Genomic DNA, 12,260 nt, shown 5'->3' with positions numbered 1-12,260 from the left:
TGTATAGCATTTTACGGTTCGTAAAGTGCTCTCCTGTGTATTGTTTCATTCACTTTTCACAACACTCCCCACTCTCCCCTGGATGTTCTGGGCTCTCCTGTCCCTCATGTAAACCTCCAGGTACGACCTTGCAGCAGCAAGGACAGCTCAACTCTACTTTCCTGGGTACCAGACACCTCCATTAGCAGACGCTAATACTAAAGGGTTTTTCTTTAAATAAACACATCATCAGGTTGGGTCATGGAATCATTGTCTTCTTCTCCAGTGAGGAATCAGGAACTCAGGAAGATCAAGAGACTTAATTGGCGGCCTAGATATGCTCCCAGTAGATACATTCCACATTAGAGCCCACACTGTGGTCCTTCTCTTACTCCATAGCTGCACAGAAGAAATTTTACCTGAGAGTTCATCAGGCGAATGGTAGTTTTTGTGCCCACATCTTGTTGGAAGTTGGCTGTGGGTGCCCCATTAAACCTCAGGACTGCGTCATGATCATCTATAAACCACAAAGAAACAGAAAAGAGGTGATGAGCACTGGCAATATGCAGAAAAAGAGAAAGACAAGAGGCGGGGGAGGGGGCAAGGGAATAATGCTTCCCCATCTTTACCCCATCATGATCCATAGGGCGAAATGGCAGTATTTGTGTGGTGCTCAGGTAAAGCTCCTAGGCAGAGATGACCACCTGTCTGCCAGCCACTGTAAGGGCTGAAGGGGGCCATACTGTGGCATTCCTGAAACCCATTCAAAGACATTCACTTGTGCCTGGGCACACAGAAAAGTGAACAAAGCCAGTGTGCTACTTACAGTGGAGTAGCTACTCCAGTTATCAAAGCAGCAAACCAGATATTCTCTTGGTATCACCAGTAGATTATATTTCTATCTCTGTCAGAAAAGTGAAAACACTACCATATGTTCAGTGTATCCCACAAGTGCAAAGGACCCCATTGCACTCTGAAAAGCATGCAGTGCTCAGCAAATGGACGGGATTTAACTATGGCATCCAAGACAACCCCCAGGTGTTCCATTTAGGAACCTGAGGCCCAGGGAAGAGTCACAGAACTGGTGTGGCAGAAATGGAAGAGGAGGTCAGAGAGCTAAACTAACTTCCTTCCTCTCTCTCTTTTCCTTCCTTCCTTCCTTCTTTTCCTTCCTTCCTTCCCTCCCTCCTTCCTTCCCTCCCTCCCTCTCTCTCTCTCTCTCTCTTTCTTTGTAAGCCATTGTCAGAAACAATGTACTAAATCCAGTCAAAATCAAACAGGCCATCTTGAAAAACCTAAAAGCTTCCTGGGCTAGCTCCTTGTCTTTGCAACTGTTTAAGCAGTGTTTGGAAGACTTGGAAAAGTTTCTCTACCCCACGTTGACCTATCTGATGGAGGAGGGAACTGAAGACTTTAAGGAGCCATCCAAATCCTGTGATCCTATGAGAACTTCTTTCAATCTTACTCGGTCAAGCAAGTTTGGGGCTCACCACTGAAATCTACACGGGATCTGGGGGTCAGCTGAATCCTCTATTGTCCTATTCATCAGGTTTGTTTTGGATCATTCTTTATCCACACAGGATTTGGGGAAGTGAGGGCATTTGACTGAACACAAGATGATTTAGAAAGAGGATATCCACAGAATTAAGGATGAAAGCCTCTCTCTTTATTTCAGTTCCAATGTATGTACTAAACCTCAGGAACACAGAAACATCATTCATGAAAACAACACAACCCTATCCTCAATCCTAGGGCAAAATTTCATCAAAATGGTTTGAAAATTACCTCAGAAGGGCACAGTCCAAACTGTTATCATCTTACAGGGCAGGTACACTGAAGTGCACATAGGGCAGGAGGTATATCTTTACACAACTCAGAATTACAACACATTTTGTCAGAATCAGTCACTGGTTCGAAAGGGATTAGTAGTAATTGAATGAGAAACACAGATCCATCAGAAACTTCAGTTAGTCAACTTTTCCATTTCACAGATGAATAAATTATTGGTGAGAATCCCAGTAGAAAAGAGATGAGAAGCTCCAATGGAGTAATTGAGAGATTCATAAAAGGACTACTTACCAAGTTGGGGTAGAGTTTAAAGAAATCAACATGGAATAGGCTAAAGCCCCAGGGTTGATGACTGCAGGGTGTCATTACCACCCCAGGTCTACTGTGGCCTGATGAGCGGAGACCCTGAGCTGAGGAGGGACACCTGTCGGGAGCTGTTGCCTTTAGGAGAGGAACACAGCTATTGCCAACCTCCGGCCAGCAAGAAGGAGCCTGAGGGAGTCAATATCCCAACCTGGTTCTGCCCCTTCCCTTGGATCTCATAGAACTGAAGGGAAAAGGGACAGAGCAGGACCAAGACTGGGACGGCCTCCTGGCAGGATCTGAGACCTTCAGTCAAGAGAAAGATACAGCTTGAGTTTACTCTGCAAGGCGAAACATGGCGGAATAGGTGCCCTGACCTTAGTCTTCTTCTCAGCTTTAATGCCACTGCTTCTCCTGGCCAGTCCCAGAGAAAATCCAGAGAGTGAGAAATGCCAATTAACGCAGTTCAAAATTTTAATTTCTCAGCTGGGCGCAGTAGCTCACGCCTGTAATCCCAGTACTTTGGGAGGCCGAGGTGGGTGGATCACCTGAAGTCAGGAGTTCGACATCAGCCTGACCAACATGGTGAAACCCCATCTCTACTAAATATACAAAAATTAGCTGGGCGTGGTGGCACGCACCTGTAATCCCAGCTACTCTGGAGGCTGAGGCAGGAGAATCGCTTGAACCCAGGAGGCGGGGGTTAGCGTGAGCTGAGATTGTGCCACTGCACTCCAGCCTGGGCAACAGAACAAGACTCATTCTCAAAAAAAAAAAAAAAAAATTCAATTTCTCAGGGACAGAGCCAGATGGAAAAGGGTGAGAGTGGGATTTGGAGGTGCAACTGGAGAACATCCAGCACAGAAGGCTTAGGTTAGAACAGATGCTTGATGTTGACCGTAAGAAAGGAGAATTGTTTTGTTCAGTCAACAAATACTGATTGAGCACCTACTCTATGCCAGGCACAGTTTTAGACACGGGAGACGACACCTGTGAGCAACAAAGACAAGGTCCATGCCCTCAGAGATATTACATTCTACTGCACGGACATAGACAATAAAGACGGACAACAACCTACATATAAGATAATTTCGGATTGTGACAAACACTGTGACACTAACAAGCTGAGCTGTGTGCCAGAGACACTGAGGGAATTTCCTTCATAGAGTGATGATTCAGGGAATGCCTTGGAGCTGAGACCCAAAGGATGGCCAGCCTTGGGAAGGGTTCAGAGAAGTCCACCAGTCCGAGGATGCAGCAAGTGTCAGGACCACAATGAGGGCAGGGACTTGACTGTAGACAAGGAGTGAGGGGAAGAAAAATCAAAGATGCAGTTACAGAGGTTGGCAGGAACCAGATCATACACGGACATGGGGGCCCAGGTATGAAGTTTGGATGTGATTCTAAGAAAAAAGCCAATCAGGCTGGGCACGGTGGCTCACACCTGTAATCCCAGCACTTTGGGAGGCCAAGGTGGGCAGATCACGAGGTCAGGAGATCGAGACCATCCTGGCTAACACGGTGAAACCTCGTCTCTACTAAAAATACAAAAAAATTAGCCGAGTATGGTGGCAGGCGCCTGTAATCCCAGCTACTCGGGAGGCTGAGGTAGGAGAATGGTGTGAACCCAGGAGGTGGAGCTTGCAGTGAGCCAAGATCACGCCACTGCACTCCAGCCTGGGCAACAGAGCAAGACTCTGTCTCAAAAAAAAAAAAAGAAAGGAAAAGAAAAAAGCCAATCAAAGGAGAAAACTTTTTTGAGGCGATGGATATTCTAATTACCCAATCTGATCATTGTGCATTGTATGCATGTACCAAAATATCACATGTACCCCATAAATATGTACAATTATTATATATCAAATTTTTAAAAAGAAAACTTTAAACTGACTTGGGTACTTAAAGAGAAAAAAATCCTGTTTGTCAAACCTCCCTGCTAATTGAAAGTTGAACTTTCAAACTCAAATAGGCCTCTAAGAAATCACCAAGAGAAATCCATAACTACTGAGATCCCAGCAAACAAGCCTAGCGAGGGGGAAAGGCTGCAGAAAAAAGAAACTACCACCTCTCTGTAACTTAGAATTAGAGCTCAGAAAAAGAGGCAAATTAGGAGAAGAAAAAATAAATGCATCACTGTATTCAGATTATACAATCACACGCTTAGAAAATTCAACAGAATCAGCTCAAGTTAGTAAATTCATAAATACATCAAAATCCACTGCCTCTAGGTGTAGTTAACTCTAAATAGCTAGAAATTATTATGAAAGAAATTTTATCACAATTTATCACCAAACGCTTTTATATTTTCAAGTTAGCTTAATACATCCTACAACCATTTATGGAAAATTACATTCTGATTCCGGTTGAAGAAAACAGACATACTATAGATCAGAGTTAAAAAAAAAAAACTATGACTTGGCTGGGCGCGGTGGCTCACGCCTGTAATCCCAGCACTTTGGGAGGCCGAGGTGGGCTGATCATGAGATCAGGAGATCGAGACCATCCTGACTAACACGGTGAAACCCTGTCTCTACTAAAAATACAAAAAATTAGCCAGGCGTGGTGGCAGGCACCTGTAGTCCCAGCTACTCGGGAGGCTGAGGCAGGAGAATGGCATGAACCTGGGAGGTGGAGCTTGCAGTGAGCCGAGATCGTGCCACTGTACTCCAGCCTGGGCAACAGAGCAAGACTCCATCAAAAACAAAACAAAACACTATGACTTGAAGGACAAATCTGGTGCATCCCTCATTTTGTAAATAAAGTTTTGTTGGAACATAGCCAGGCCTGTTCATTTACTACTATCTATTGTTACTTCTGCAGTACAACAGCAGAGTTGAGTAGTTGTGACAGACATCATGGCCCTCAAAGCCAAAACTATTTACTATCCAGCCTTTTAAGAAAAGCTTGCTGACCCCTGATATAACTGATCATGTTCTCCAAGCTACTCAGTTCACAGGTGTCTTCTAGTCCTTATTCTGCCCAAGAATATGTCCCACCTCTGCAGACTTTGATACCAACAGCCAACATCCCTCAAACTCCATCCCCCTCTGCCTTCCATTGTATGGTGCACACCTAGTTCTCCTCTAGCCGGTCTCTGACCCTTCTGACTTTTCCTGCTTATCCCTGTTCTTTTCTTTGTCCTTTAAATGTAAATCTTCTTCTAGGTTTCCTAATTGGTCTTCTTCCCTGGATTATAACCATTATCTCACCTTGATACAAATGACTTGTAAATCTATCTCGACATCTGATCCTTCTCTAGAATTAAGTACTCAACAGCATAGATATCTACCCAGGGAAATCCACACACACTTCAGTCTCAGAACATCCAAAGTGGAATCTGCGTTCCTCTGGAAGCATGCTCCCCTTGGTAAGATACAGCCTGCTCCCAGGCTAGACATCCTGGCTCCTGCCTCTCACTCAAGATCATTTCCAGCTAGATAGTAAGTTCTGCCTCTTACTTCATGAAGCCTCTCAGGTAAGGTCCTTTCTCTTCATCACTACTACCACAGCCTGGGCAGGCCTGGCACTTCTGACCTGGTTGTGGCAATAGTCCCTAATAATGGAGACATTATAGAGTACAAAACAGGGACTCATAGAGAAGTGAGAAGTCTCCCTTGTTCAAAAACCTTCTAGGGCTCTCCATGGCTTAAAGAATGAAACCTAAAGTCCTTATTGTGACTATCAACGTTCTCTAAGAGCTAATGCCTAGCTACCTTTCTGGCCTTGTTCCTCACCCATCTTCACCCACAAGGACCCACATGCCATCCAAACAGGATTATTTGTGATGCCCAAACACACTTCTCCCCATGCAGCCTTTGCTTCTTGCCTTTGCCTTAACTCAGAATACCCTTCTCTTTTTCTCTAGGACAGCTAATAGACAAGAATATAAGAAATTTTTTAACATAATAAAAGAATAATCACACCGAATTTTATTATGAAGCTACAATTATTATGAGGCACAACAGCAGAGGTGCTAAGAGTGGGGTCTTTGAAGCAAGCACTCTGCTTTCAAACCCCAGTCTGCTATTAGCCAGTTGTGTAACCACTTGAGCCTCCGCATTTAGCTCTCCAGCAAAATGAGACCAATAATCTTATCAACCTCACAGGACTTCTGGGAGGATGAAAAGAGCAAGGCATGTTAGGAACTCAGCAGATGCATAATAAGCATCACTTGTATTGATGATAGTGTTTTAAAATTATGCTACTGTTTGACATGAAAATTCCAGCAAATCTAGGATACTTAACATGTATGAGTAAACTATCAAAAATAATTGAAAATGACTGAGCCCACCATTGGCTGGTTTGTGAGACTGCTGGAGGCAGAGTATGTTATTACACTCTCTCTGATAGAAAATCTTGCTATGGACAAAAAAAAAAAAGTCATAAAATGTCTCTTACTCGTGTCTTCTAGCCTCACTTCTGAGGATATTTCCCTGTTGAATGTCAATAGTGGTCACCTAAGTTATCTGCACAAACACCTTGTCAGCAATGTTATTTGTAAAAGAAAACCATTTGAAATAATCTGATCCATCCAGTAGTTGGGAATAGACTCAACAAATTCCAGATGCAGGAGGAAGTGTATGGGCCTGGCACGCTGCCTGCAACTCGGGCTTCAACAAAGGGCCTTTCCCTTCCCCTTCCCCTTTGTATTGTTGATGAATCCATGAATAAATAAAAGAATATATGAATGTCTTAAAATATTTGTTAGACAAAATGCCAAGAGGATATATACCCCATAACAGCAGAACATTCGAAGTCTAACATGCAATTTTGATTACATCTCAGGATCAAAGTCCTTCTGTGGAAATCCTTATTTTGAAGTTGAAACTGCAATCTATAGAAAAATATTATTTGTATTAATGTTTACTTAAATCACTCCAAACCTTTAAGGAGTGCATAAAATTAAAGCTGTAGTTCTAATTCACAGAGCTATCAGGCCCTGTCTCAAACTTCAGTACAATTTCAGCCAGGCACGCAATATTAACTTGATATGATGAAGAAGAAGGATCAGCTAATACCTAGGATGTCCCAAACATTTGCTACATAAGTAGCAAAAATGGAGAAGAAAGAAACTTAGCTCCATTATGGATGAACAAAAACCAATCACATTTAGTTTCTTGAAAACAAAGTCCAAGAAAAACCAAAAATACAAAAGCAGAAGTTGAGGTGGGGCCGGCCAGCGGGGCAGCTGCCTATTTGGGGAGGTAGAAACTGATCTCACCATTTCTTTCTGCTCTAGAGAATCCAATTTGGGCCTACTTTTCTTTGAGAGCCTGTGCTGGGTTTCAGACCATTTTTCCTGGCAGTCAAATGAAGGAAATAAAAAAGGAGACGTATGACCTCACCTGCTCCAGTACCTCCAGGCTGACAGAGGAGCAAAGCTTCCTGTGCTTTGCTTTCTTTAGCTGATTCATTTCAAATAATGGAAAACACATTCAGCATAAGAGAAATAAGGCTCTCTGTTACACAGGTTTACAAATATAGAGAGACTTTCTATCTTGATTCACTACAAAGGGTTTCAAGAAAAGCAAATTAATATGTTGTGACCAGTGACTCTGAAACTTTTTTGGGTCACAGATCCCTTAGAGAATAAACTGCACTCTACAAACTCCCTTCCTGGAAAAATGCACGGACACACTTATACGCATACACATACATTATACACACCTAATCCACAGACAGTTTTGCACGCAATTGCAGGGATTCATGACCCTCTGAAGTTGGTCCATAGCCCCCAGTTAAGAATTACTGACCCAATTAAATCTTTTCAAAGAGAAAAGCTGAAAATTACCCAGGTTGTTGAGGCCAATAGAGTCCTCCACTAATCAGGAAAAACAACAGAATTTCAGAACCTGGAAATGATGTGCAGATCTATGCTTCAAGTCTTTTCAAAGGTCAATTGTAGGCTTTTGATTATTGGTAGCAGCGGAACTCTCTTTTTCAAATGAAATCTTCTACACAATTCCAATATTTAAAACGGATGAAAATAAAACTATTCTGTTCCCAACACAAAGAAACAATAAATGTTCAAGGTGATAGATATTCTAATTACCCTGATTGGATCATTACACATTGAATACATGTATCAAAATATCCCCATAAATATATCTAATTATTATATATCAACTAAAAATATTAGGAAACAATAATGAAGCTCTTCTAATTGATAAAGATGCCGGGGCCTAGAGCGCCATCTGTTCAACTCCCTCTGTGTCACTTGTGACTCTGAAAAAAACACTGCCCTGGGCCCACTCCACTGGTCCGCTGAGCCACACTTGGGCCACTTGTCTCCCATACCATCAATATGCCCAGCCAGTCCCAATAAGCACTGCCATTCACAGAACAACCCCAGAACATACCGATTTCTCTGCCTAGTTGGGAGGACTTCAGAGATCCCGCTGACGACACAACAGCACACCTGCCCCAAGGCCCAGCCTTGGTCCTAATGCTCTCCTTGGGCAGATAACCCTCCCATTCCGAGGTATTGAAGGGAAAATCTGTGACCTCTACCATGGATACATTCACATGGTCCCGGAGGTGGCAGCGCAGGGCCTCTGCACTGAACTTGATGCCTGGTCCTGGCCCCTTGTAGGACACTTTGTACTTGTTCATGCTTAGGTAATTCTTCCAGATCTTTTGCAGCCTAGGGATAAGGTTTTTGGAAGAGCTGTCCTTGTTCCACACCTGGAAGGAGGCCTCTGGTTTGGCCTTGGCTAGGCCTCTGAGACTGCCGAGGGTCTGGCGGCCCCTGTGGGGGTCCTGGGTGCTGCTTGAGGAAACAGACTGGGAATCAGACCCCATGGCCAATTTCCCCAGACTCTTCAACACCTGGAATTCCTTGGTTTGCAATTTAAAGGAATCAGAGTAACTCCCTTTCTTCTTTTCCTTCCACACACAGATGACTGCAAACAGAAGAAAGACCAGGACGCAGCAGCTGAACTTTTTCTTCAGGTTGGTGTGAATCATAATGAAGATGTGTTCAGGGAAGCCACTTTGTTCTGAGCAGGAAAACAAGCCTAAAAAAAGTGAGACAAGGAAAAACAAATGATGTAAAGAAAAACCCAATGTGGCATGAGGCGGAGCGATGGACTGAGCAATAGATTTGAAATGAGGTGACTTGAATTCCAGCCCTGGTCTACCTCCTGGCCACCTCTGCAGCCTGTTAAGCAATTCTCGACAAAAGTCAGCCTCAATTTGGGCTTTGAACGTGGACAGCAGTCCCTCTTCCTCTTCCACTCTTCCACTCCCTTCTTCCTCTTGAGCCATGAACACTTTATATGTCCTCCCATCATTACTTTTTCTATGCTGAGTATTAGTTTCTGGTTGCCTTGGTCTACCTCTCTGACTGCACTCTGAGTTTCTTGAAGTCAGAAACCACATCTTGCAAATCATTCAGTTCCTAGGGCCTTGTAACATTTGTTAAATGAAGCCATGCATGCTTGAAAAAAAAATAGAATAAAAAAGAGCAGGCTGACTGTTTTACATCACCAGATCTAAACTTCCTAAAATAGTAAGTGGCCCAACACCCCTTCAAAATGGCCAGAAAAAGACTTCTCGTTATAGATGATGCCATAGATTTCTGATGCATCTCTCTAATGGCTGCAATGTTGGACTCCTGCATGAGAAGATCGAGGGTTATCTCCACCACATAGTTTCGTGCAGTGCCCTGCAAGAAGAGCACTGTTGAGACAGGAAGCTGACTCACCTCATGATAGAGGCTAGGAATTCTGGGTAAGATAGCAGACATGTAGCCAACTAAGGAAATGGAAACAAAAATTCATTAAGCACGCTAGATGTTATTTCACTTAACTTCACCATAACCGGGGCCACCATGAGACACAACTCTGGGGGCACCACGCATAGCGTAGTCTAATACGAAGGGCATCTCCTAACCTGTACAGGGTTCACTTCAAAGGTGTTACAATCTCCATTTTATGGATTAGCAACCTGAGGCTCTAGGAAGTCAAGGGAAGTGCCCAAGCTCACAGAGCTGAGGAAATGGCTGCACTGAGGTTCAAATCCAAGTGGATTTGATTCCATAACCCATGTCCTTTCCAGTACAACATGCACAGAACTGCAAAAAGCTCTGGAAAATAGATTTCACTGAGCAAATAGAGACTGAATAGTCTCTTTATTTCTGAGTAAACACCTACTTTGTTTTCTCAGAATTTATTGTGTAACTGAATGGAAACTGGAAGCACTTTGAACTCAAATAATGTCTGTATCTTTTGGAAAACATTACATTCTTTCCCCAATCACTGGGTTTATTTACAATAATAAATCAAAGCAATCACCTCCGGGGTTTTGCTAACCCACTAGGGGTCTGAGGTCCCTTCCCATGGATCCCGCTCCTAAGGATATCAGGAAAAGGTAGTAGGAGTACTGGACTGGGTGTTCACAAAACCTGGGTTCTTATCCCCATTCTTGGTGACCTTGGGCAGGTCACTTAATATTTCTGCCCCTGAGTTTTTCAGAATAATTATCTCTGCCCTGTGTGATTTGCAGAGTGTTGGGAGGGCAAAACAAGAGGATGGTATTCATTGGATTTGAACTAGATAAGCAAAAAGGCACAGGAGGTATTCTGAACAGAGACAGGAGAGCAGCAGCTCAGCCTGGGGGCCATGTGGAGGTGATACGGGTAGTGAAGACAGTGGTGTGAAGCCACAGCCATGACTCAGCAGCCATGAGCTCCAGGCTCTTCCCTGGGAATCCTCCATGAACTGACATCTAGCTCATTCCTGGAATCCATCGGCAGTACCAACCAAAGCAGTGCTTCCACCATCCCAGACCTCAGGAACCAGTGACTCTGGGAACGATGGGCTCCTATCTTGGGCTGCTGAAGTTGTGGAAATGATTAAATGTACACAGTGGAAGAAGAATTCAGATATAAGATCATGAAGTGGAGGGTGGAAGCTTGTTGTATTACCAGAAACTAAGGAATTCAATTTCCGCAGACACCCAACACAGGTAATCACATGACCATATGACAACTGAAGAAGAACTAGAGAAAAGAAGGAAAGTAGCATTTAAGGAGGGCCTACTACATGGTAGTCACTTTCCTTGCAATATCTCATTGAACCTTTACTACAACACTATGATAGAGATATTGACAATCCTATTTTAGGAAATGGAAAAAACTGAGACTTAGCAAGGTTATAGGGTTTCTCCAATGTCAACAGCAAGTCAGTTCTAGAACCAGAATTCCAGCCCAGGTCTGTCTGACTCTAAAAGTTCATCATCTTTCCACCCAAGGCCATGCATCTGTGATAAGGGACAGTGAGAAGTCAGTGTGATCAAGTCGGACTCAAGGTCACTAGAGAGGGAACTTCGTCTGTCAGACAGTCGCAGATAAGCCACCTTCACCATCAGTGCTGCACCTGCCATCCCTGCTGTGCACTGTGTTACCACTCGGGTACTTTCCATATTGGTAAGGTTTTACAGACCTATTATACTCCTGTGAGATAAGCACAGCAGATTTTATGAGCTCCATTTATAGCTGAGTATAGTGAGGTTTGGAAATACAAATAATTTTCAAAGTTGCATGAGTGATTTGGAAATAGTGGACTTGGAACCTGACTTTCACATGTCTGAATGAAACAAGATGGCAGGAAGGGCCTGATTCACTGTCACAGGAGTGGAGGCTCAGGGAGCAGCTGCCCAGTACCTACTCTCCAAGGTGTGGTTTCCCAGGAAAGAAGAGTTCCTCCAAACAGCTGGGTCTAGCGACAGTCTTGCAACCATCAGACAGCCTCAGCCTTCACAGCCTGTGCTCTGTCATGGCCTCAGGGCACTCATCTGAAATCTCACATAAGGGCTCATGTTGTCCCTTGACACCACCCTTGGTTGAGGCTCCAAGTCCACCAGGTGGCTGGAGTTTCTGGTCACAGGCACTTATAACTGCAAGACCCTTTCTCATCTCTCAAATTGTTTGAAGAAGGCAGAGGCTGAAGAAACTTTCTCTAAATGGCGCAACCAAGGGAAAAGAGTAGCAAACTTTTCTCTACAAATGTTTTGGAAAAACATACTAAGCTTTGAATTTTCCAATTACACCAGACTGTGTTAAGCCTCCAGGTGTCTGCACTGCTGCACTCTTTCTCCTTGTCCATGTGCTTGCCAGCTCTGACAGCATCACCTCTCTGCTTCTGAAGGTCAGTGGAGGCCACCTCCCCTTCCGCACTATCCCTGCTCCC

At 43.8% G+C, this 12,260-nt stretch overlaps 1 protein-coding gene across 14 annotated transcripts in view; it reads right to left on the bottom strand.

Moving 5' to 3' along the window:
* ST6GAL1 (ST6 beta-galactoside alpha-2,6-sialyltransferase 1) overlaps positions 1 to 12,260 on the bottom strand; it is a 148,627-nt gene that overhangs the window by 26,942 nt on the left and 109,425 nt on the right. For 13 of the 14 annotated variants that reach the window (XM_009446929.5, XM_063805251.1, XM_063805252.1 and 10 more), the window contains 2 exons: positions 8,430 to 9,086; positions 399 to 496 (listed from right to left, as the gene is read on the bottom strand). In XM_009446929.5, coding sequence (XP_009445204.1) covers positions 399 to 496; positions 8,430 to 9,036 — 705 coding nt within the window. In that variant the 5' untranslated portion in view covers positions 9,037 to 9,086. Of the gene's footprint in view, positions 1 to 398; positions 497 to 8,429; positions 9,087 to 12,260 lie in introns of those variants that run through there. The other variant, NM_001037291.1, reaches the window with a different exon arrangement.

The sequence above is a fragment of the Pan troglodytes genome, chromosome 2, assembly GCF_028858775.2.
Source record: "Pan troglodytes isolate AG18354 chromosome 2, NHGRI_mPanTro3-v2.0_pri, whole genome shotgun sequence".
Lineage (NCBI taxonomy): Eukaryota > Metazoa > Chordata > Mammalia > Primates > Hominidae > Pan > Pan troglodytes.
The sequence above is the reverse complement of the archived record's forward strand: the minus strand, read 5'-3'. Positions and strand labels throughout refer to the sequence as shown.